The sequence below is a fragment of the Lissotriton helveticus genome, chromosome 3_1 (genome assembly GCF_964261635.1).
Source record: "Lissotriton helveticus chromosome 3_1, aLisHel1.1, whole genome shotgun sequence".
NCBI lineage: Eukaryota > Metazoa > Chordata > Amphibia > Caudata > Salamandridae > Lissotriton > Lissotriton helveticus.
This window is the reverse complement of record NC_136061.1, coordinates 587,461,679-587,487,254: the sequence shown is the minus strand read 5'-3', so window position 1 is coordinate 587,487,254 and position 25,576 is coordinate 587,461,679. Positions and strand designations below refer to the sequence as shown.

At 44.5% G+C, this 25,576-nt stretch overlaps 1 protein-coding gene across 1 annotated transcript in view; it reads right to left on the bottom strand.

The window, feature by feature from the left end:
* Positions 1 to 25,576, bottom strand: part of UNC80 (unc-80 subunit of NALCN channel complex) — a 2,761,828-nt gene that overhangs the window by 2,292,929 nt on the left and 443,323 nt on the right. Inside the window, exon 8 of the mRNA XM_078680564.1 lies at positions 3,802 to 4,063. Coding sequence (XP_078536690.1) covers positions 3,802 to 4,063 — 262 coding nt within the window. The remainder of the gene's footprint in view (positions 1 to 3,801; positions 4,064 to 25,576) is intronic.

Genomic DNA, 25,576 nt, shown 5'->3' with positions numbered 1-25,576 from the left:
CTCGATGCTCTTCACCAGGCTGGATTCAGTGAGGGTTTGCCAGCTTGGGTTTCGACGAGTTCCTGGTCAAACTCTGGAAGTCAGACCTTCGGAGCTTTTCAGTAGAACGAGCCTGCACGGCTGGCCAGCTTGCAGTGGAGGGTTGCGGGCTTGGCTGGCTAGGTCGACTCGGTTCACTTATGGAGATTTTTTCCAAAGTTGCTCCAATCTTCTTCAAACTTCTGGAACTTCTTTCTGAAGTTACTTTGAGGGTTCCAAAGTGTCCAAAACTTAATCCAGAGGGTCTGGAAGCTCCAAGATGGTCCTTCAAAGTTTTGAACTTCAATTCCTACACTCCACTTGGATAAAACCCTTACAAACCCACTGGTAGTACTCCAGGCTGGGGATTCTTGGTGGTGATGGTCCTGGTGAGCTCTGGTAGCCGGTAGCATGCAGGGAGTTCACTCTTTAGTCCTTTTGAAGCAGGTCTGCCATGTGGGGAGTGAAATATGCAATTTCACTAACCGCAGGGCATACAAAAAACATTTTATAACGATCCTCGTTATAAATATCTGACCTTCCACCCCTGGGACACCTATGGGAGACTAATATGCCACAACATTGTAGTTTATTAATTGTTAAGTGCCCCAAACACCAAAGTTGAGTTTGGGCACAATTTGCACAATTAAAGTAGTCCTGCCACACATGGCTGCTTTTAAACTGACCTCAGTCCTCAGAAGTGCACACATACAAGTGCAGAAAGAGCTACTGGCCTCTAAACTGCACTGCCATATTATGTACTAGCTTACCCGTCGCTCGTTGCTGCGATCTCCGAAGAAAGGAAATTCAAGGAAACTCGTTATGATAACATTCAATTTACATTGTAACATTTTTATTGAAAGTTATTCATTTTAATATGGAAAACATTTCAAAGTGTCGTTTTAATTCTATTTATTTATTCGAGTCTATGGTGCGTACATCAGTATTCGAAAGATTATGAGGGCCCTGGGGGTCCGATATTTAAAAAAATTTTATGCCAGAATCCTTCGCAGGAGTGTACTCAACAACTTCCCAAAGTTTCCTGGTGATCGGATGAATGCTATTTTAATTCTATTTATTTATTCGAGTGCTTATGGATACACGATTTTTTGTTTTTCCGTCTTGTGCGTACATCAGTATTCGAAAGATTATGAGGGCCCTGGGGGGCCGATATTTAAAATAAATGTATGCCAGAAACCTTTGCGGGAGTGTACTCAACAACTTCCCAAAGTTTCATGGCGATCGGATGAATGGTGTTTTAATTCTATTTATTTATTTGAGTGCTTGTGGATACACGATTTGTTGTTTCTCCTTCTGGTGCGTACATCAGTATTCGAAAGATTATGAGGGCCCTGGGGGGCCGATATTTAAAAAAAAATGATGCCAGAAACCTTCGCGGGAGTGTACTCAACAACTTCCCAAAGTTTCATGGCAATCAGATGAATGGTGTAGTGATGCATAAAGTTCAAACAGACAGACAGACATACATTTGTTTTTATATATATATAGACTAGCGCCTCATCTGGGAGGTCATGCCAATCATAGGGGTACCCTAACAAATATGTGTACCCTAGTCTAAGTAGGTGTTTTCACTGTATTTAAGTGTCTTGTCAGCATAACACTAGCCCTGGGCCTGGGCCTGGTTAGGCAGAGCCCAGGGACAGGCAGAGTGGGTTACCACCAGTACCTGTCAGCAAAGAATGGGGGTGCCCAGGACACAAGGATGACTTTGCAATAGTGTGGATAGCTGATATGGAAATAAGTTATGGAGGGCTATGCACAAACTATCCCAAAAAGCAAAAAAATAAATTAGCACTATTGTGTGTGTGGGGGGGGGGGGGCTAGCAGATAAAGTGTTAAGGACTTCTCAAAAGTTGTGTTGTCTGTCTTTTAGAAGGTCCTTTTGAAATTTCTGCATAGGCGAATCTCAGATCTATTTATCAGATAACTTAATGCTGTAGTTCTGGCTGTCTTGAAAGTTAAGTCTGCATGCTGTGCACTTTTCTCCCCATGGCATCCAGCATTATACTTTAATGTCTGGGTGTACTGAAGTAATCAAAGCTGAGGAACAAGTCTTATGTTCTGGAGAGATGATTACAAAATCTGGATGAGGATGCCCTTTGAGGAAAGTCAGTTCTGGCCTAAGGGGCAAGAATTTTTTTTCCATTTGCTGGGAGTCACAGTATCTATAGTGGCTGTGGTGAGATTTATTTTCATGGCTGATTCTAAAAAGCTAAGTGCCATCAACAGTATATTTTCCCAGAAGAGACTGTAAAGGCAGATGCTTCTTCCTTACTTTTCTCAGTAGCTCATTTTTTAAAGAAGTTCTCTTTAAACCTTTTCGCACACACGATGTTATAATTGGATACTCAGGAGGTTGTGGTCGGGCATGAGGTTTTTCAGAGTTTCTGGAATGGCATGGGGACCACATCTTTTTGGGTGGGGAAAAGACAGCTCTTGGTGGTAAGCTTGGTGAATGTAACAACCCATGATAGGTGGACTCAGTATTCAATGAACTCTATGCAGACAATAGGCATCTTGGCATAGATGAAAGGTGGTTGTCAATAGCTGCCGGATCAAGCCCTGGTGATACGTCATTAGGCATTTCAATCGCTGAAGGGTGGTGATGACTTTTTAATTTTGGGCCAGATGTATGACCATTTTTAGCTATTGGAAATGGGAAATCGGGGCATTTGCAACCACTAAAAATGGTTGTAGCATGTACAAACCCTATTTTGAGACTCAGTAACCTATTACTGACTCACAAAATAGGGTTTGTGAGTCGCTAATAGGAAAGGGCGTGCCAAGGGCGTCCCTTCCTAATAGAGGGTCGCAGGGGGATGAATGATTGTTTTGCTACTGCAAATGCGATAGCAAAACAATAGCGGTTACCACAAACTTTGAGTTGGTGGTAAGCCATTCGCACCCCTTCCCCTTTGTGAATGTATGCACAAATATTGTAAGGGCAGGCAGTGGTCCCCAGGGTTCACTGCCTGGCCTTAAAAATGAAAAGAAAACGTTATATATTTTTTCTTTTAAAGGAAAATGGGCTGTATTTGAAAAAAAAAAGACATTGCTTTATTTAAAAGGCAAACAAAGACATGGTGGTCTGCTGTCCCCAGCTGGCCATCATCCCTGTGATAAGTTAGATTCCTAAGGGGTCGCAAATTGTGACCTAACTTATTAATATTAACGTTTTTGCAGCGGCGCGAATTAGGACGCGGCGCGGGCGGGGCTACAGGGTGGGCGTGGCTCTACCTTACTCATGACGGCTCCTTGCCGCCATGACTCACGGGCGGCGTGTGCTCATGACGTCATGGAGCCGCCATGACCCCGCCCACTCACTAATTCGCCAGCACAGGCGCGGAATTAGTGTTGCGTAAGTGGAGTGTGGGTGGGCGGCAGTTACATGACGGCTCTACGCCGTCATGAGCACACGCCGCCTGTGGCTCATGACGGCGTGGAGCCGTCATGAGCATGGAAAGGGTTGATGAGGTAGTTCTTAGCAACCCCATTAAGAATGCCAAACAGTGTTTGAGACACTATTGTAAATTCCATTTTGCAAGTCGCAAATTGCGAGTCGCAAATGGAATGGTTGTACATATGGCCCCAAGTTTCTTACTGCAAAAGTACTCAATCAACCAAACAAGAATGACTCAGAATTTCATTCTAAATACGATCTTTGACAGACAGCTGAAAAATGAAACATGCATCATTGTTGCATGAAGGCATTAGCCACCTCTTGCTTTGGTCAAGGCTTGCCAGTTATGCAGTGCTCCTTACTTGTGTTTTGTGAGTATTCACCAGGGAGGGAGCAGCAGCAACCATTGAACTGCTCCTGGGTCGGGGAAGAGGTGCAATGTCTGGCTCTTGGGGTTTCTCTGGCTTCTCCTCCAGCATTTGTCGCAGTCGCTGAAAGTAGTACATCAGGGACCACTGTGTGCCTTCCTCAGACCAGTGTGGTTGCAGTAGACACCGCAATACAGCCACATCAAAGTAGGTGGCATGGCGGGACTTTTGGCATGGAGGTATCACTACAGAAACTCTGATGGAAATAAAAGATACAAGGAAAATGATCACCAATACTGAGCTCTAAAGGAATATATCAATATCAATATATTTATGATTGTGTGCTTCATTCTTATATACCTTTCAAAAAAGAACAACCCACACTTCAAAATATTTCCAAAAAGTATTATTCTGATTGAAAGGATAAACAAAAACTAATATGTTTATCTTGGCAATTAATTGCACTTTTTATTCATGGTTTTTTAGAAAAATACTGTTTTTTAGCGAGAAAGGACAATATCCTTCACAAACATAGCCAGACAATCTTGCTGTCTTAGTTGTACTCAAACATATATACAAAAAGTGAAAAACATACAATCACAAATAATTACATTTCACAAAACATAACATTCAAAAAAGAACGACACAGGTGAGAAATATCAAGTTCTGTCCAGATACCATCATAGAAGTATTGAAAAATAAATACAGTGAAATAAATTCTGATTATTATCAAAGAATACGTTTTGTTCCCCTTTATCTGAGGAGCGTTTCAAGAGGACTTAATCCCATTTGCCGACGCGTTTCGAGTGTGGGTAAGAAAAATTATTTTTGTCTTTTTTATCAATAGGATAAAGGTTGAGAAAATAATTAAGTTGGCCCTGATGAGAGTTGGGGTACAAGGAACCCTCATTCTTATATACCAGCACAGACAAACCTCTGATGCTTCCCTTTAGATCAAATAATATACAAAGAAACTGAGAGAAAGAAGACTGTTTTTCATATGTAACATACAGTAAATTAACATTTATAAGAAGCGCAAATGCAAATACAGCGAGCATTGACAATGCAATGAGGTCTAGTCATTTTGCTACCAGTGCAGACCTTTTAACTGTGCAGCAGGAGCAAAAAGGGAGGAAAAAAAAGTGCAACGTGTGCGCTTGCAAAACAAAGTTGTTCATTACTTAATTATTTACAAAGAAATACATTTAATATTTGGCATCATCATAGATCCAGAGGTGATCCAAGAAAGTCCCTGTTTCACAGTATGGAGAAAGCCTCACCTTGTATGTCCAATTCCATGCTGATTTTCTTCCTAATCCCAAAAAATCCTTAGTCAACCCTTCAATTATTAACATATGTTCACCATAGATCCCACACCTCCTCAAATTTATGGTGCAGCTATGGGCCTTATAAATCACCCTTTCAGTCTTCTTGCACCAATCTGCATTTCTGTACCACAATTATGTTTAAGGTGCCTCAGAACTGTCTCATCAATGCATAATATCACTTCTGGCCAGGTTTATGAACAGTTTCTGATCCCTTGTCAGATTTTGTTTTTGTGAAGTGCTGATTAACGTCAAGTGATATCCAAACCTTAACGATCTGCCAATCACACCTTCTGTGGATTTTTTAGTACTGGATCAGTCTGGCTAAATTGTGGAACATTCACGCAATGTGTGTCAATAGGTTCTCATCTATCCCGACACCTGTCATTACTAGCCCTTTTAAAATGCAGAAGCTCAACTCTAGCGCAGTAGATTCTATGCATAATCTTAAAATGTGCCAGTGGGAACCTCCTATATATTTATAATACTCTGATGCAGGCTAGGGTTTCATGCCATCTCACATCATTTAGTGTCCCCATATCCTTCTCCCACATGGCATAAGTGTTCATGTTTATGAGCAGTGTTGTGGACCACTGTTTTCATAGTAATAACTCTATTTTCTCCAGGGGTCTCTCCTCCAGTAAGGATGTGTCAGGGATATCATCTTCCAGCGATACATACTTTTTGATAGCATGTCACTTTTACAGATATTTAAAATCAAGCATTTGGCATTTCACCCTCCTTCATTCCTCCATAAACAGCATGTGAGTGGCTTCCGTCTTAAATATGTGCTTGTGTACTGTGAGTGTGGGAACTGTGTACAAGGACAATTCCCATTCCAGCATCATTATATTTATCAAGAAGAATCTGAGCAGTGTTAATTAGAGTAGAAGGTACAGTCATACATTTTCCCAATATGATCCAAAGCTTCTTGTACATAGGGCACAGTTTACCATTTTCCATCAAATTGCAGTCCTCTCATATTTCACATTTTAATCCCATGATCAGAGAAAACATAAAGTCAATTGCAAAGCATTATTAAAGCCACAATGTACTTTGCCTGGATCACAAAAGCAATCCAGAGTCATTAAAAAGTACCTCAGATGGTAGGTCTAATCAGCAATAACTGCACAATTCTGCCTAATACAAGTCAAAAACTTACATTTTATATACCTGACCCCATAGAGGTTATGGCAAATGAACACAGCACCTGCCCTAGGTGCTGGTGGTGGGCTATTTACGAAACACTGTGTGGAGCTGTGTGTTCCTTCGCCTCTACTAGGCCACCAATCAGGCACCTGGACACTTAGCCTTCCACTTGCCTGTGACCTACAGTTCTGCTTGTTCCAGCTTGATTCAGTAACAAGGCTGCTTCCCGGGTTTTTCCACTCACCGTTCTTCCCGCCAACAGAAGTCTCGCCTACCCCAGGACCTACTTAATGCAGGCCACAGCGCAGCCGCATCAGTAGGCATCAAAAACATCTAACCTGCCACTTTCTTGTGGCCTCCAATTACTGCTTGTTCCAGCCTGTTTCAGTGACACCGCCACTGCCTGGTTTTTCCTGCATGGGTTTTCCCGCTCACTGTTCTTCCTGCCAACAGAAGCCCCAGCCCACCCCAAGACCTACTTAGTGCAGGATGCAGCGTGACCACATTAGTAGGCACCTGGACACCTAGCCAGCCACCGCATAAAGCTCCTGCTTGTTCCAGCCTGATCCAGTGACACTGCCGCAGCCCAGGCTTTCCTGCCCGGGTTGTCCAGCTTACCGTTCTTCCTGCCAAATCCAGGACTCAGCTCCACTCTAGGACCTACTTAATGCAGGCGGCAGAAAAAAACGCACAGTGGACGTGCTTTTGCCCGCCAAAGGCAGTCCCATATGTGCACATCCGTGTATGGACTGCTGTCAGCGACATGACTCTTGGCCCTCTGCCCCCGCATAAATGCCATCGCCGAGCTCTATACCCTCAACCCCGGATGCCACAACAAACATTGCAACCGTGCTGACCCACGATCCACTTTAGGACCTTTCACCTGCACCCACTGCCACTTCTCCTGCCACAGCACACACATTGGCCCACCGACCAGCCCCACCCAGAACACACCACAGACACCACCTGAACAAAAAAACACCAGTTTGCAAACACCCTTCTCAACACACGCTCAACATGCAAATACACCACCGAGATTTAGGACCTCATCTCCACCCTTACACCTAATGTCCTTTTCCTCATTGAGACCTAGTTCAGCCCCACTTCCATGCCCGACATAGCCACCGCAATACCCAAAGGATACAAGATCAGCCACCGCGATAGCATCAACAAGCCATCATACACAAGGAATTCGTCCAGTGCACCACCACAAATTACAATATCACCGTAGCCATAGAACGCCTCAACATCCGACTCCAAACAGACAGCAAAACCACCCTCAGTAGCACCCTTGCCTACCGTCCTCCAGGACCACTTCAAGCCTTCTGCAACTTCATCACCAACTTCATCGCCACCCTCACCAGAGACTCCAACAACAAACTTTTAGTCTCTGACCTCAACTTTCATCTTGCACAATGACAACACTACCAAACTCCTTAACAGCATGAACGACACACGATTCACGCAACTCGTCCATGCCCCCTCGCACACTGCAGGTCACACACTAGACCCCATCTTCATCTCCAGCGACCGCATCAGGAACAGCCACACCATGGAACTGACCTGGACTGACTATTCCATCATCCACTTCAAGATCACCATCACACAGACCCCTGCCGCCAGTATGCCCAACACCTTCACCGCAGCTTGAGTAAAAGTCTCAAAGGACACATGGATCAAGGCCCTCAACCCCACCCACATCATCTCCTCCAACAACCTGGACTAGAGTGTCAGTAACTTTGATAACTGGATCGCCAACTGCACCGACAGTGTTGCTCCCACTGGCAACAACACCCACAGAAGGTGCACCAAGCAGGTTAACTAGTACACCGATAACCTCAGACGGCTAAACGACTCTGGGAACAACTGGAAAGGAGATTGCACACCAGCAAAGACACAACTGACAAGACTGCTTTCAAAACAGTTCTCAACCTCTATCACAGACAGTTGAGAGAATTGAAGAAAAAGACCTTAGCCTCACGCATCTAATCAAGCAACAATAATAGTGAAGAACTCTCCAACATCATCACAGAATTCTCCAACAGCTCAGCTGCAACAAACAACATTATTGCCTCAACTCTGCAACATCTACAGAAACTTCAAACCCAGCCCAAAGCCACGGACTTACTCAAGCAACACAACAACCCCATTATCACCACATACATCAGAATAATCGAATGGAGCCACCTCACCCACAGAACACCGCCTCCATCATGAACCCAGCCCACTCAGGAACACCAACTAACCTAAGCCCTCACCACATATTCAACCAAGGTGAAGCCAGAATCAGCCAAGTACTCACCACCTTGTTACCTCAATTGCCATGGCCACCTTCCCCAAGGTCTGAAAACACACAGAAGTCAACACCATACTAAAGAAACCAGACCCCAGCAAACTCAACAATTACAATTACAGATTGATCTCCATGCTCACTTTCACCAGCCAAAGTATTAGAAAAAGCCATAAAACAACAACTCTTCTCATATCTGGAACGGAATCTCCTACTCCTCCCAATCCCGATTTCGCAGGAATCATAGACCTAAGCACGGCTACTGATGACATCCAAGCCCTTTTGCTAAAAGGAGAGACTGCAGATCTGATCCTCCTAGTCCTCTCAGCAGCCTTCGATACTGTCTCCCACCATACACTCATCACAAGGCTGTATAACATAGGCACCCAAGGAGCGGCTCTTAGATGGATTGCCTCTTTCACCACCGGAAGAACACAATAAATCTGCCTTCTCCCTTTCACCTCTGAACCCAAGGATATCTTCTGTGGAGTACCCAAAGGATTCTCGCTCAGATCTACCCTCTTCACCCCATATTTGACACCTCTAGCCAGCATCACCAAAACCCACGGAATACATATATCCTATGCCAATGACATAGAACTCACCCTCTCCCTCCCCGAAGTAACCACCAACACCTAGACCAACTTCCACAACTGCATGAACGATGGCCAACTGGATGAAGGACAACTGCCTGAAGCTCAACACGCACAAGACAGAGACACTGATGTTCTGAAACAAAAGCTCTATGTGGGACATATCCTGGTGGTCCTCAGACCTTAGACATACTCCTACCCCCACTGACCATGCTAGGAACCTCGGCCTCATTCTAGATAACAAGCTGAACATGACTCAGGTCAACTCCATCTCCTCCTTTTGCTTCTTCATCCTCCCCATGCTTCTTAAGATATTCAAATGGCTAACCCAAATCTCAAGACACACAATCACCCAGCGGCTCCTCTCCAGCTGTCTGGACTATGGCAATGCACTCTACGCAGGGCTCGCAGCTCAACTACTCCAACGACTACAGACTATACAGAACGCCGGCGCCAGACTTGTTCTGGTTACCCTTAGATGAACCCACATCACCTCTACCGCAGGGAACTCCACAAGTTCCCTGATCAGAAATGATGCCAGTTCAAGCTCCTTACTCATGCATACAAGGCTCTACAGAACTGCGGACCCGCCTACTTAACCCACCACCTGAACTTCTATCAGCCCCCCAGACACCTCTATTCCACGTCCCTTTCTCTAACCCTCAACACCACATCCTACATAGCAGATGCGGAGGGCGCTCCTTCTCCAGCACCGAAGACATGAAACAAACTACCTAATCATCTACAGATCAACCCATCTCGTCCAGAGTTCCGAAAATCCCTGAAGTCCCAGCAATTCAGCCAATCAACTGGACCCTGCTAGCGCCTGGATAACCTCATGGGTGATAAGTAGCGCGATACAAAACTACTTATTGATTGATTCAAGCAGCCCTTAGTGATGTCATTGGTTGCCCGATAGGCCTTACCTCCAAGATGGCACTCCTTAATATGAGAAACGATGAAGGGTTTACATGACGAATAGACACTGGTAAGAATTGGCCAAGTGATAAGCAGGAAAAATATTGCTGGTCATTGGCAATAAGCGATGTCCCTCATGCTGGGGGGTATGGAGGGCCAAAATTGACCTATTCTGCCTAAGGTAAAAACCTATGTATGAAGCACATTGCTGCCACAGTAAACATGCCAGGGTATAGTTATAATGGTAACTGTATTGAGATGATGATAAGTAACTGTACACTTGATATTTGAGATTTATTTGCTTTCATTGTGGTGATGGGTCAGAAATTATTTATGGTTATGATACTGCTTTTTTGAGCAATGATGTGGGATTCGCAAATATTAGTTTTTTTTGTTATTTTACCGTTTAACACAGAGAACACGGAATAAAAAGATCAATGGCTAGCCCAATGGCTAGATGGGAGGGGACTGGAGACACTAGATACCAGGGCACTGGTGGACTCACAAGTGCTACTGCTGGCAAAACTTTTATCAACCAATCAATAAAACTTTATTTCGGTCAATATGACCTTAAAAGTACAAATAACAATACATGCAAATACGTTCAGAACTACAAAGAGAGTTGGGTGCATGTAAAAAAAGACAATTGATAAAAACAGGGCTAGGCATTGCTTGACACACATTTGTGGTTGGTGATTGCCAGCCTCAGTCTTGAGATGCCCTCTATTCTAGTTACTTCGCCAAAATATAGCAGTGGATTGATCAAAACAGGAGACAGTACTTCACATTTGAAAGTGCATAGTGCAGAATAAATAATTTAGATAAGAACAGTTTATCCTAAAAGCATAATCAGAAATGCTACCTACAAAACATTTAATTTTAGCGGTGGTAGGCATTACCTAGCAATAAGGTACCCCCAAGGCAAAGCTACTTCACCAAGGAATAATCACATCTGGTATAGCAGTAAATTACTCGAGGCAGAAAACAGTACTGGCATTTAAAAATCCTTGAAACGTGGTGAATAAATAAATTAAAAAGTCAATTTCTCCTAGAGCATGGTTACAAATACTACATACGTGACTCAGGTACAGCTGGTCATTGGGCAATAGGACCTGGATGTAAAAAAACAGAAGAGAATGTCCATGGGTGCATACTTTTTCCAGAGAGTTGGTAATAAAGAGGGGTCCTAAAAGGTGCCCTGTTTCATTTGTGCAGAGTCATGATCTATACTCTTTAAGATGGTTTTAAGAGTGCTCTGTGGGTCCAGCAGCACCTGGTTCCTAGGTTTCTACAGATCTGTATCAGCCATCGTTTTCTTGCCTTATGATAACCAGGGCAGCTGAAAAACACATGGAGGACTGACTCAACAGGGCAGCCGCATGCAGGGCAATTTAAAAATTTGCGAACCCCCCCATTTGTGTGTGAAAGAGCGGAGAGGCAAGGCCCCATGTCTAAACTGTAGAAAAAGCTTTCTAGCAGCTGCCGGCTTAAAATCATCCAGGGCCGGCTCAAAGCTGTATCTATCTTTAATTTCTAGAAAGGCTGAGGTTAACTTGCCTGGTCGGGGTTTACTATGAAGCTGTGCTAGTTTGAACTCCCCATAATGGTCCTTTAGCGATTTCCTTGAGAGTGAGGTACACGCGAGCTCCGGGTCGCCCCAGAGTTCCCCCTGCCCCAAACTAGCTAAGATGTGTTAAATGTACGCAAGCCACGGCAGGTTGGCTGCCCCCGTAGATTCATCACCTCTATTAGTTCCTCCCTGTAAGCTACAAGTTCTGGGGTAACCCACAAGCGCCGCCAATATAACAGAGGTCTAAGATTAGATTCGTCTGCGATTGCCCTTACTCCCAGATCTAATCGGAGCAGAGTAAGCGGGGTGCTCCGTGGCAGGTTAAACAACTGTCTGAGGAATTTGTTCTCTGTCTGGGTAAGGCTCTCAGAACTACAGTGGCGCCATATAAAGCTCCTCTCCTGGCTTGAACCTTATAAATTTCAATAGCAGGGCTCACTGGTTTGTGGCTGGACTTGAAAAAAAACCCTTCATTATGCCACCTGACGATTGTGCCAATTTCAGAGATGATTTTTTTATTTGTGCCCCCCAATCCATGGTCTCTGTGATTGTGATGCCGAGATAATCGAAAGAGGAGACTCTCTCGAGGGGTTTACCATTTAAGGATGGATTTGCTCTGGTAATTTTGGTGGTGTTAAATTCCATGAATTTGGTTTTCTGTAGGTTAATTTCTAGTCCTTTTTCGCTACAGAACGCTTCAAATCTATTGAGTCCCCTCTGGATCCCCATGGGGGATTTGGATACTAGTAAGGTATCATCGGCAAACATCATTGCTGGGATTTTGCGTGATGCCAATTTGGGGGCATCAAGATCTTTCTCTGCAAGCAGAAAGTCTATTAGGCCATTTATGTAGAGGCTAAAGAGAGTGGGGGCAAGCACACAGCCCTGTCGAACACCGCGTTTAATCAGGATGGGAGCTGTTAGCTTTACCTACGTGCCGAACCTGATTTGGGCATAATTATCCTCATGCAGCCGCTTTATAAGTTGAGATAGGTATGCTGGAACCCCCATCTCGTGGAGGACTGCCCACAGCTTTTCCCTTGGGACCAGATCAAAGGCTGACCTCAGGTCTACAAATATTAAGTAGAGGCTGCCACCCTCCAAACACACGGTCTTCCAGTGTAATAGTTGTAGCCTGAGGATTTGGTCCAGTTTAGAAAATTATTCTCTAAACTCTGCCTGTAGGGGGGTGAGTATCTTTTGTTCCTCCATCCGGGTATGCAGCCGAAGCAGCAGCACACGCGCAATTTATTTTTGCGTAATGTCTATGAGGCTAATCGGCCTAAAATTGGTTGGCAATAGCGGTGAACCTTTTTTGTGGATGGGGATTATTTCGGCTCTAGCCCAGCTGGGAGGAATCTTCATGCCTTGGAGTATGGCATTGAATAACACCGAGAGGTATGGTGCCCATACTGATGGTTTGCTGCGAAATAGATCCCCGGGGATCTTATCTAATCTGGGTGCTTTAACTGGAGCTATTTTGGAAGGAGCTCCACTAATCTCAAAACTTTTAAATCCTAAAACTAAGATCCCTGCGCCAGGGGCTCTTTTGCAGGTAGAGTTGAAATGTTGGAATAAGTGCCTCTGACGCACAGTAGGGGTCTCCCTTTATGCAACAGACCTCCCCCTGGTGGAGATGCCTCCACCCCCTTCACAGCATGTCAACTGCGAGACTGGATGGCGACAGACATACTAACGGTTCGTGACTGCTTTCAAGATAGGGAGTTATTCCCATTAGATGACTTCCTTGCACTTCACGATCTACCCCCTGGTCCGTTCCCAAATTATCATGCATTGATAGGAACTTTCAGCGCATTGTGGCGGGGAGGTGGTCAAAAACCAGACACACATGCAGTGCTGCAGGCAATAGTAACATTGGGGTTGGCGCGTCACCTGGTCAAATGGCTGTATAGGGCGCTCATGGAAATGGCCATACAGCCCATACAACACACATGGGAGAAATTGGAAGTCTTAGTGGATATGGAGTTGACTGAGGCAGAGTGGGATAGAGTCATGAGCAGCCCGAAGAAAATTTCTAGGAATACTAACTTCAAGTTTACGCAATTCAATCTTCTGCACATGATCTATCTCATCCCTAATACACTTAATATTATGTGTGGGGGGGAGGAGCTACGCTAGGAACCAAGATGGCCGCGTAAGCTCCCGGCTCTGCCGACCTCTGCCGGTTGCTCGTAAATCCTGCTATTAATCCTGCCTCCGCACCGGACTCCCGTGTGGCTGAAGGGTCGCTGAACTTAAAGCTGCGATCCCGAGCTTTCTATCATTCCGGATGGCGATGCTGTGCCGTGTTTTCATTCTCGGCCTAACTCGGCGTGGAAGCCGGGGCCTCCATTTCTGACCCACCCGGGTCGGAGTTGATCAACATCGGGCGCGGGACCTGGGCAGAGACCGGCCTCTCGGAGTGGAAACTATTCTGTCTGGTTTGGATGGTGGTGCTGTGAACGTGCTGATACCGAGTGTGTGGTGGCCAGCAGCATCGACGACGGGGAGCCGGGGTCTGTGGGCCGAAGACCCTACTGGCCCTTCGGATCCTCGCGGACGACGGTGGTGTGAGAATACAAACTTAACGGTTGCACGCCACTACAATCCACGCCTCCTGTGCTTGTTGCCCCGGAGTAGTCGACCTCCGGGGTTAATAAATTGTATCTGTTGCCCTACGGGAGGTGATGGAACGAACGGATTGTACGCCATCGCTACGGACCGTTATGGCCGCCATTGAGAGACTTCACTTGCGGGTCACCACCATCATCCATAAAATGACCGTAACAGCTGAAAGTTTGATTTTGAGACCGGACCATGACCCATTGTCAGATCTGAAATACGCTGTCTCGCCCGCGCACCTGACCCCGCCTGAGACAGGAGGCCCCGTGCGGAAACCGGACCTGGTGTTTTTTGCTAACTCTAGATCCACAATGTACGACTTTGGAACTACCACACCATTGCTATTCCCAATGGTGCTACCACCCATCTTAGCTATGAAGCTTTATACAAAACCAACAGCGAGGAATACCCTCTTAAAATATGATAGTTATCACCCACGCAACCTACGCGATAATCTTCCTTTTGGGCAGTTTTTGCGTCTTCGACGCAACTGCACCAAGAAGATCGATTATTTTCGCGAGGCTAAGGTGCTACAACTTAAATTGGTGATGCGGTCCTACCCTCGCAGACTAGTGAAACGGGCAATGAAACGTGCCTGGTATTATGACCGGGAGGCTTTGCTGACAAAAAAAGAAAAAATTGGTATGTCTGAGCTAGACACAAGACCTCTTACATGCGTCACTACGTTTGGTTCTGAATCCCACCAGATTAAGACTATCATAAAAAACAACTGGCATTTGATCTGTAAAGTTGGACCCCATTTTGAGCAGCCTCGTTTTGCCTTTAAAAGAGGAAGAAATTTGAGAGATTTTCTGGTGAGGGCTTATAATGAACCAGCACCCACGACTATACAGTCCCAATGGGGGTTACCACCTGTGGTTGGGCATTTCCCCTGTGGTTCCTGTGCAGCTTGTGCGACGACTAAGACACTAAAGAACTGTACTGTGAATGGCAAAAACATCAAACTGTATCACCACTCAAATTGTAACACTAAGAACGTTATTTATTGCATACAATGTCCGTGCATGTTATCGTACATTGGTAAAACTACACAGCAAGTTAAGAAACGGGTGTTACAGCATCAGTCACGAATAAGATGTAATGTTACAACTGCCCCGTTAGTAGAACATTATCAACAGAAGCTACATATGCCTACTGAAATGCAGTGGTTTGTGATTGATGTAATAAAAGGTACTAAACTTTGCCAGAATGTGGATCGCTTGCTTACCCTGAAGGAAAATAAGTGGATCTGGGCGTGTGACACTGTGGATAGGGGTCTGAATTCCCTTATTGAATGGCATACTGTGGCCACCCTGTGAGTCATTGATGGTCCTATATGTCCATCACATTGGATATCAAGGTTCAAGGTTTTTGTAGATGACATCACTCAGCGTGTTAATACTTTGTTTGATAAGAATAGGTGGATGTGACTTCTTTTCCAAAATGTCCGCTGTACTGATAGTTTCTGACGTTTGATCTTGCCAGGTGTGTGATTACAGATGTGGCAGATCTGACCCTAATATGCCACTACCTCGGTCCCCGTTAGATTTGACTGGCTCGTTTGCGTTTTTCTTATCATTTTGCATTTTTTTTACTTGTGTTCGCCAGAGTAGTGCATACTTACTTCTATGGCTTCACACTATACCAAGATGGTTCCCCAGAACGTGTTACGTCATCACGCTTTGTTCGCTTATACACGTTAGCGTTCCGAGGCTTGGCTCGGACGCGGATGCGGATCGGTGAGCAACGGCGGTGCTTTCTTCACGTTATTAAGTAAGTTTGACTTGGCAGTTCACTGACTAATGTAGGGCTGGATTATATTAGAGTGTTCATTAGACTCACGCTAGCAATACTGATGCAGTTCTTTGATTTGTAGGTGACGTGATTTTCTATACTAACGCCCAAACTTTCATCTGAAATACAAGACTACTGGAGATATTGACATCTTCTGTAGGTAGGTGTAATGACATGATGTGTCACTCCGCAGCCCTTAGGCAGTTTTTCTGCATTTGATGCGATATTGATAGTGGTTTCCCCCTTTTTTCAGACTTTAGGTTAATGCAGTGCATAACCTTATGACTTCCGGCTGGAGGTCCTGGGTAAGCCCTGTGCTGTCCAGATTTTGTGTTTGTGATGTAGTGAGCTCACGGTGGTGCCATGGCAATGGTGGTGTTTTTGGTGCTGGTGTATAATTTAAGTGTCACATTTGAGTTGTGTGTCACAATCTTGGTTTTGTTTTCCTTTGGAGTGAGTGGACGATACCATTTTGGCAAGGTTATATATATATATATATTTATATATGCATTTGTTTTTAGATTAATATGTGCAGCGCATGGTCCTGAAGATGGTCCTATGGATTGTTATAACCAACAAAGGACCGAAACGTCGACGCTTGGCAACGTTTGGTTCATTTCTTATATCATCATTTGATTGCTAAATGATTGTATTGTGACAAGTACTGTTTTGCACATGATATGTACTTTTCCATGTGTTTAACAAAAGTTGCCCTATACTACTAAGATTTTCGTCTGTCAATATTGTAGTATTTTTGTTGCCATATTTTAGTCTTGTATATAAAAAAGTACAAAAGAAAAAGTTAAGAATATTTTGAATAATAAAAACAGTTTAAATCTGTTTTCCTTGCTCTTGGTTAATAATTGACCACTTGGGTGGCAATATGAAAATTTATTGAATTTTGTTTAAATAATTCCTATAGGGACATTTGTGCAAATTGTTACTGATAATACCCAGTCCCTCTGGGAATATTGAGTGGCTCTGTTTTGTATAAACCACCCACGATGGACACGGTTGATTGTATGCTCCTGGACTGCGCCCTTAGTGCCTATCGGGCTGATTCCTTCCTTGTACCCCAGCTGGCTTCGATGTGTTCTTGTGCCCCATTGATTATGGACGGATCTCCTTGTTTGGTTTGGGGACTTTGTGAACTGGCCCTGTGGTATCGACTCAACTGTAATGGCTCTGACTCTATTGACTGTTCTGATTCCTTCTTCAAGATGGCGGCTCGAGCGGTGGGAGTGCGCACAACAGATCGCTGTGGCCAAGGATGAGTTCTATTGTTCCGGATCTTACTTTTAAGACTTTCGTGAATGGGACTGCAGCTTACAATGTCATGGGAGTCGAGCGGTATTTGTGACCTCCCCTGGGTTGTTGGGTCTTTAATTGATGCTTCCGTAATCTTCTGTTTATACCTAGGGGTGTGTTGCGTCTGGCGGGGGGGTACGGAAGACCGGGAGCCTGTTCGATCTCTCCTCCTCCACTTTTCCTACTTTTAGGGTTTAGTTCTGGGGCGACAGGCACGCTGCTAGTGGGGTTAGGCCGTAGCCATTGCAGGGGTGCAGGGTGGGGGGTATTGAGGGGGGGGGTTGTTTTCTGTCTTTATTTAGTTCTATGGCCTTTTTTCTTTCCTTTTCCCTCCTACGTGAGGTGTTTGCCTATCCTGATTTGATCCTCTACACATTTCTGGGTGTTTGCTCCAGTATTACTTGTTCTGTACATGGGTGGGCGGGCATTGACGTCTTTAACCTTAACGGGGTTGATGATTCTAATATTTGCGCTATGTGCCTGTTTAATGTCGACGTTCATACCCCTTGTTGAAATTATTGTGTTGGTTTATATACCTTCTCACCGTTAAATGTTACCTGATTGTATGATGCCCGTAATGTGTATTATATCCTCTCGTTTTTCTCTATTAATAAAAAGAAATATAAAAAATATATATATATATATTATGTATGGGACCTTGGGATAGCAAGGCCCAAGATGTGATATACCAGATGTGGGATTCGCCAATATGGTGTGGGACTGCACAAACTTGCGAGATTACTGGAGCTTCATTGTAGCGGTGCTCAATGAGGTGCTAGCACGTTCATTTCCATGTACGGCAGAAGTCTGCCTGCTGGGATTATTCCCCAAGCCTAAAGCTAAGAAAGTGGGCACTAGATTTGTAGACTTAGCGCTAGTTCAAGCGCGAAGGCGCATTGCCCTCGGTTGGCAGACAACAATGGGACCTAGAGCGCTGGATTGGGAGCGAGATATGGAGGCCTGGGCCAGGGCAGAGGAGAAAACGTTAGTGAAAGAAAATAACCAAGGGTGCATTGACAACCAATTGCGTGGCTGTGGTCTGAGGTATTGCAGGCATGGGATGACAGGAAGAAAGATAATAGGAAAGCCCCCAAGGGGCAAACAGACTGGGGAGCAGTTAGCAGAGAGCCCCGGACCTCCTTCATCCGGCCCAGATGGATGAGAAGGGAAAACCCAGCCGCATTCAGAGAATCCCCCCCTCAGCTACATATTAGTCCCAGAAACCCTCATAAGTTAAGGAATAGTAAACATCACACAGATGCGAACCTGAATACCTAGCATGTATGCTGACCCCAGGATGTCATGTTTGTTTCAATGTTTATTATTTTACGAGTTGCATAATGATCTCTTGTTTTTTTATTGAGACATCTGCTATGTGGGAACAATCACAACACCTCTGAGAAACACATTGAGATAAAGGCAACAAGTAAAGCTCTGAAATTATAATTACTGGGAATGTCTATTAGCTCCATGGAAAATACCCTTGAAGTATTTTTGTTCTTTGAGAACTGAATGACCCAAAATGTTGTCTTCTCCTATGATGCCTTTATGTACATGTACATGCTTTCGAATAAAAATGCTAATAATTCAAAAAAATCTATAACAAAATCAGTGAGTGCCTGTCCCACTAGTACCCATCCTAACAATAACATTAATTGTGAGCAAAAGCTGTCATAGGTATCCCAGTCAAAAGTGCAAAAAGGTCAGAAGCCAAGCTAGAAAATGTTTATTTTAGTAAGCAAGGTATTTTTTATTCTACAAGTCATGTCCAGGATAGTTGTACTCATCACTATCCGGACTCCTTCAAAGTACTCCTTTCTCTCCTTTGTTATTTTTGTAACATGCACCACTCCAAGACCAGAGGGGCTTTATCAAAGGGTCAGAGTACCATTATGTGTGTGTACCAAATGTCAATTTTGGTAATTTAGACTTGTAGGATCGATTGACGTACTGGTGAGGGTAATTAAATGTTCCATACACTCTAATTAAAACTCTATATTTGTTCCTCCGTATTATTGAGCTTTTATATGATCATTGTTCTTACCCAGACACTGGAGGGTGAGTTGGGTATACCCCTTAGATATATATTAAGGGTTAGAACACCACAATATAAAAAGAAAGCCTTTTTGTTTTATCAGGAATTGACTACATCAGCATATTTAAAGCATTTTATACTCGACTGTATATTTTATGAATGCACTCAGTGCAGTGCTTAACCTTATATGTTTTTTGAAAATGAGCGGGAAAATGGCAGAAAGGAGCAGGTGAGTGCTCTCTCCAGCTACGGTGGAGAAAAATAGCCAAAAACAGCCTCCCCAGGTTTCAAAACTATAAAGGAAGAAGTGGCAATATTGGTGAACATAAATGGTATATTGGTTACTTTGATGTGAGAAAGACAAAATACATTACAACTTTTTCAAACACAGCAGGTAAAGTCCTGGTGTTTACTTATACAATAATAAGGTCTGTCTTTGTTGGTGTTGACAGCGTTTTGGCCCATTGCAGATGTCAGGGTCACATCAGGACATGGATAAACCTGGGAAGCTAACAGAATCAGTGTAATTACTGATCAGGAATTATGATATAAGGATGGAAGTGTGAGTAAACAAAAAATATATTCACTGGTCGTGTGAAGGAAAGAGTAAAGGAGCCAATGGCATCAGCCATGCCAGCCGTTGGTGCTTCAATACCAGGGGAGGACCTCAAACTTGTGTAGTTGAAAAGCAAGGAGGCTTAATCCTAACGCACACCCAAAAGCCGGTACAAATCGGAGGCGATAAGAGACAGGGCTATTGAGTGAACAGGTAGAATAAGGATGGAGCGATAATAGAAGGAATTCTTACTGTCTAGTACAAGGCCACTGTACGGTATACAGTGTGGACAGAAACTCATGCTAGAACCTGTTAAAAAACAAGGTAGGCACATTCAAATAAGGGGTTACCAACTGGACTAAAAGATTAGGTAAAGAGTTGATTGGCATTTACCTGTACCTCAAGAGTAAATAAGAGAACATCTGATGGGTAAATGGGGTGCTGGAGGATATTGTCGTGCACCGTATTCTGAGATGAGATCAAGGCATAAGGAACTGGCCAAATGCGTAACAGCTAAATTAAATAACATGCAATTAACGTTGGGCCCGATTCACAGAACTAACTTAAGACAAAATCCTAAACTTACTACCATTTTGGTATTCACAGAAGGCACTTACTCATTTTGGTATTCACAAAAGGCGCTTACTCATCAGAGCCGGCTGTGATCTTGTACTTAGATGCACGTATGGCCTTCGACATGGTCGAATGGCCATATCTATTCGCGGTCCTGAGAAAACTAGGCTTTCGACCGAAGTTTTGCGCATGGATCAAACTTCTCTATACGAAGCCACTTGCGCATGTAGTGGCCAATGGCCATATTTCCAGGGATTTCCGGCTGGGTTTTGTTACGCATCAGGGATGCCCCCTGTCGCCTCTGCTTTTCACATTAATTCTGGAACCCTTGGCAGCATGGATACGGTGGGACCCCATGATAAAAGGGCTTAATTGGACTGAATCATGGGAGGACCGCATATCGTTGTATGCTGATGATATTCTTCTCTATCTGACTCGTCCCAGGCGCTCACTCATGGTTCTCCTTGACATATGTAAGATCTTTGGGAGGGCCTCGGGATACACCATCAATTGGGCCAAGTCGGTGTTATTCGTCCTCAATGGGTCCCCGCCTATCCTCCCGAACGACTGCCCCCTGAGGGTTACTTCCGAACCCTTTAAGTATTTGGGGGTATGGGTGACACCGAATCAAGAGATCTTTTACCGTCATAATTTGCTGCCACCACTTGAGCGATTCCGCACGGATGTGAGGCATTGGCACTCCCTGCCGCAGGCCTTGTTAGGAAAAGTCGCTCTGTTTAAAATGATGACACTACCGAGATTTCTTTATATCCTAGAAAATTCCCCGTTTCTGGTGCCTCCGAAATATTTTCAGTCCATCAACGCATTAGTCACTGGTCTACTCTGGGGGGATAAACCTCCACGTATCTCCCGACTAAAGTTGGTGAGAGGGTGGTTTGATGGGGGTATCGCACTTCCGGATGTCCAGTTGTATTATTGGGCGTCACAACTTAAAATAATAAATCACTGGCTACATGCACCACAGGCGGAGCCCGCGTTTTAGGCGGACAGATATGACCTAGGGGCTGGAGGAGTGATGACCGCGCTCTATGATCCCCAGAGTGTAGCTACCCTGATAGGCCCTACGGCCCACACGGTGAAGCTCTGGTACATGGCATCAGCACGTCTCAAATGTCAGAACACAATCACGCAGATGACACCACTCTGGGCGTCGCGCCGCCTCGGCCGACTTTGTAATAGCAAAGGGTTTGAGGCTTGGGACCAAATAGGAATCTCGACGATTGGAGACATTTACAGACGAGGTAAAATCCTTACTTTCGACCAACTTGCGGCCCAATTCAGTTTGGTGGAAGCGTAACGTTTCCGCTATCTACAAATCACTCATGCCCTGCGTTCGGTACTACCGGCGGAGGGACAACTGCCTGAATCCACTCCTCTAGAGGATAGACTGCTTAAGGAGCATATGCTTAAGAAAGTGACCTCATTGGTTTATCGTAAGCTAATTAACAACATGCCTGACCCCATGGTCAGACTTAAAACCGCCTAGGCCATAGAACTGAATGACCTTGACGACTCAGACTGGCAAACCGCACTCTCCTCGCCACCGGAGGTTGCTATATCATCACGACTCCGACTAGTACAATTGAAAGTCTTACACAGAATATATTACACCAGGGTCACATTACATAAGATAGGAAGAGCCACACACCAATATTGCCTGAGAGGTTGCGGAGAAGAGGGGAAGTTCTATCATACTATTTGGGAGTACCCCGTGATTGCTAATTATTGGACCCAGGTAATGAGAACTATATCCCAAGTGTTGCGAGTTTCGCTGCTCCCTGAGCCACGACGGTGCCTATTGAACATCTGGGAACCAAATGACCTCAGTAATCACCAGCAAGCTTGGGCTACGTTAGGTATTATGTATGCTAAATGGAACGTGGCCATGGCCTGGGGATCCCATGTGTCTCCGGCGCTTAGAGACTGGAGCACGGATTTAGAATCAGCAATGGTTGCCGAAAGGACAGTATATTTGAATAGGAAATGTCCGCGAAAGTGGGGGGCACTTTGGGGAGCCTGGAATGAATACAGGGGGGACATTTATGAACCACCTCAGTTAGAAAGTGACACAGATTCGGATGGTTAAGGGAGGGGAGACGGGAATGTCCAGGGTTGTGGGGCTTTGTTACTGAGACATGGCAATTATGACACTTGTTTCTGTTTCCAAGCATGTAATGTATCCACCTCATGTCCTTACATTATTTATGTATGTTTGCTAAGTGCAATGTAACCTTGAAAATGTCCAATGTTCACTTTTTATTTTCAATAAAATAAAAAAAAAATTGTTTTAAAAAAAAGGCGCTTACTCATTTTGGTATTCACAGAAGTTAGGACTCCTAACTTTAGGGCTCCTAAATGCCTTCTGTGAATACCGAAAGTCTTAAAATTGGGATTTTTCTCAGTTTCTGGGGGATAAGCATCTTTCAGATCCACAGTATATACTCAGGACCTTATTCCCAAAGATAAACGTACACTTTTGGGGCAAGTTTACTATTTTTTTGCTGTTCACAAACTACGGGGTAGTTGTACGTGTAGTATCTTTACGACTGCAGAGACTGTCCAGCCTTTTTTATAAACTGAGTTCTCTGCAGTTGAAAAGATACTTCATGTAAAACTAAAGGGGACTATTTACAAGCCCTTATCGCCACTGGAACGTTCCTGTGGCGATCGGGGCTTCGCCTTATTTACAAGGCAGCGTTAAGCCACTTAATGTGGCTTAACGCTGCCTTGTAAATAAGCTTAACGTGAAAGGGGAGGGCTATGGGTGATGCTGTGGGCGTTCCACCGCAACACCCATTGGTTTTGACGCTGTCCCATATTTACTAGGGCAGCGTACATATAGGGCTGCGTCAAAATTAAGATCAGGGAAAACCTTGTCTTACCCTGGCGCAACAAGGAGAAATATTTCTCCTTGTTTTTGCTGATTTCATGTGTGCTGCTTTGTGCAGCACACATGGTAACAGCAAAACGCCAATGATTGTTTACGTGTAGGAAGGGAGACCTTCCTGTACATAAGAACAATAGTTACTTGCCTGTAATCTGTGGTTCTCCAGTACTGGTGTCTTTCATAGATTCACATGCCTCCCACGGTACATAAAAAAGCAATAATATGCATATAATAACCAAAAAACCTTGGTAATAACCAACCAGGAAGTAAAGTAGCCTTAAGCGACAGGAGCAACAACTCCCACACTCATGACTATGCTAGTCATTTTGTATAGACCAAACTGCAGCCAATCAGGCGACAGCACCCACCAGAATGTTCTCCCCAGAGGCTCAGGCTCTCAGATTTTCCCGCACAGGAGTAAAGCCAACATAATCGCCTGAGGAGCCTCTGAGGGGAGGTGGGCGGGTGCATGTGAATCTATGAAAGACCCCAATACTGGAGAACCACAGATTACAGGTAAGTAACTATTGTTCTTCTCCAGTATTGGGGTGTCTTTCATAGATTCACATGCCTGAATCAGAGTAGATAGCAGTACAAATCATAATGCTCATAGACGCTCCTTGTATCATAGTACATACGCATGCTTTGCAAAAGAGAATAACATGTAAAATAAGCGTCTAAAAGAGCATAGAGGAGGAGGGAGAACAGAGGCTCACCTTATTTGAAAAGATTGCGAAGAACTGCTCATCCCAAGTATCTGCATCACTTGCAGCATCCAAACAGTAATGTCTGGTGAACGTATGCCTCCTGGACCAGGTTGCCGCTCTGCAGATCTGATGGAGACGCACACCAGCGAAAAGAGCTGTAGAAGAGGAGACTGCTCTTTTAGAATGTGCCCTAGGCAAAGATTGTAAAGGCCTTTCCGTTTGTTGGTGACACAGACTGATTGCCAAGGACACCCAGCGGGCTATGGTCTGCTTGGATACAGCGTATCCCTGACCTAGCCTTCCGTATGCTACAAATAATTGATCAATCTTTCACAATGTTGCAGTTCGTTGGATATAGAATTTGAGACATCTCCTGATGTCTAGGAAATGCAAGGATTTTTCTGCTGCTGTTCTGCCGCTGTTTGCGGATTAGGAAAAATGTCCTTAGAATCACTGGCTCATTAAGATGAAAGTCAGGGGGAACTTTAGGCATGTCACTTGGATTGGAACAGAGCACCACTGAATTTGAAGTGAATTGTAAGAAAGGAGATTTGATGGTGAACGCCTGATTGTCGCTAACCCTACGTGCTGATGTCAGTGCTAAAAGTAGAGAAACTTTCAAGGAAAGGAACTTGAGATCCACTTTATGAATAGGTTCAAAGGGGTGACGCATGAGCTGGGCGAGCACTACATTTAAGTACCAGGATGGAGGTGGACAGCGAATAGGAGGAAACATTGGGAATAGACCTTTAAAGAATTGTTGGATTATTCTAGCAGAATAAAGAGAGTTAGAGCCATCTTGACAGAATCTGGAAATGGATGCCAAAAACACCTTCAGTGTGGAATGAGATGAAGCCTGATCTAGCCAAATGAAGAAAGAACGGCAAGATCAGTTCTGGTTTAGCAGGAATTGGGTGTAAATTGGCAGAATGACACCAGGTACAGAACCTTTTCCATTTAAGTTTGTATGTCTTAATAGTGGCAGGCGCTCTAGCATTGGCCAAAACCTCTTGACAATCCTCAGGAATATCTAGATGGGCGAATTCAACGTGTTGAGGAGCCAAGTTGCTAATTTCAAGAAAGCTGGGTCCGGGTGACAAATTTGACCCCCTTGCATTGTCAGAAGATTCGGTATTGATGGAAGCTGAATGGGATCTCACTCCGAGAGAAGTAGAAGCTCGGTGAACCAATATTGGCGAGGCCACCTGGGCGCATTGAGAATGAGGCGACACGGCTGCCTCTTCATTTTCCGGATGACTCTGGGAACCAAAGGAATCGGAGGAAAGGTGTATGCATATATCTGAGACCAGTTCATCGAAAGCGCATCCGCGCATGAGTCCCTGTGGGGAATCCAGCTTGCAAAGTGTGGGCATTTTCGGTTCTGAATTGTTGCAAACAAGTCTAGGTCGGGGTGACCCCAC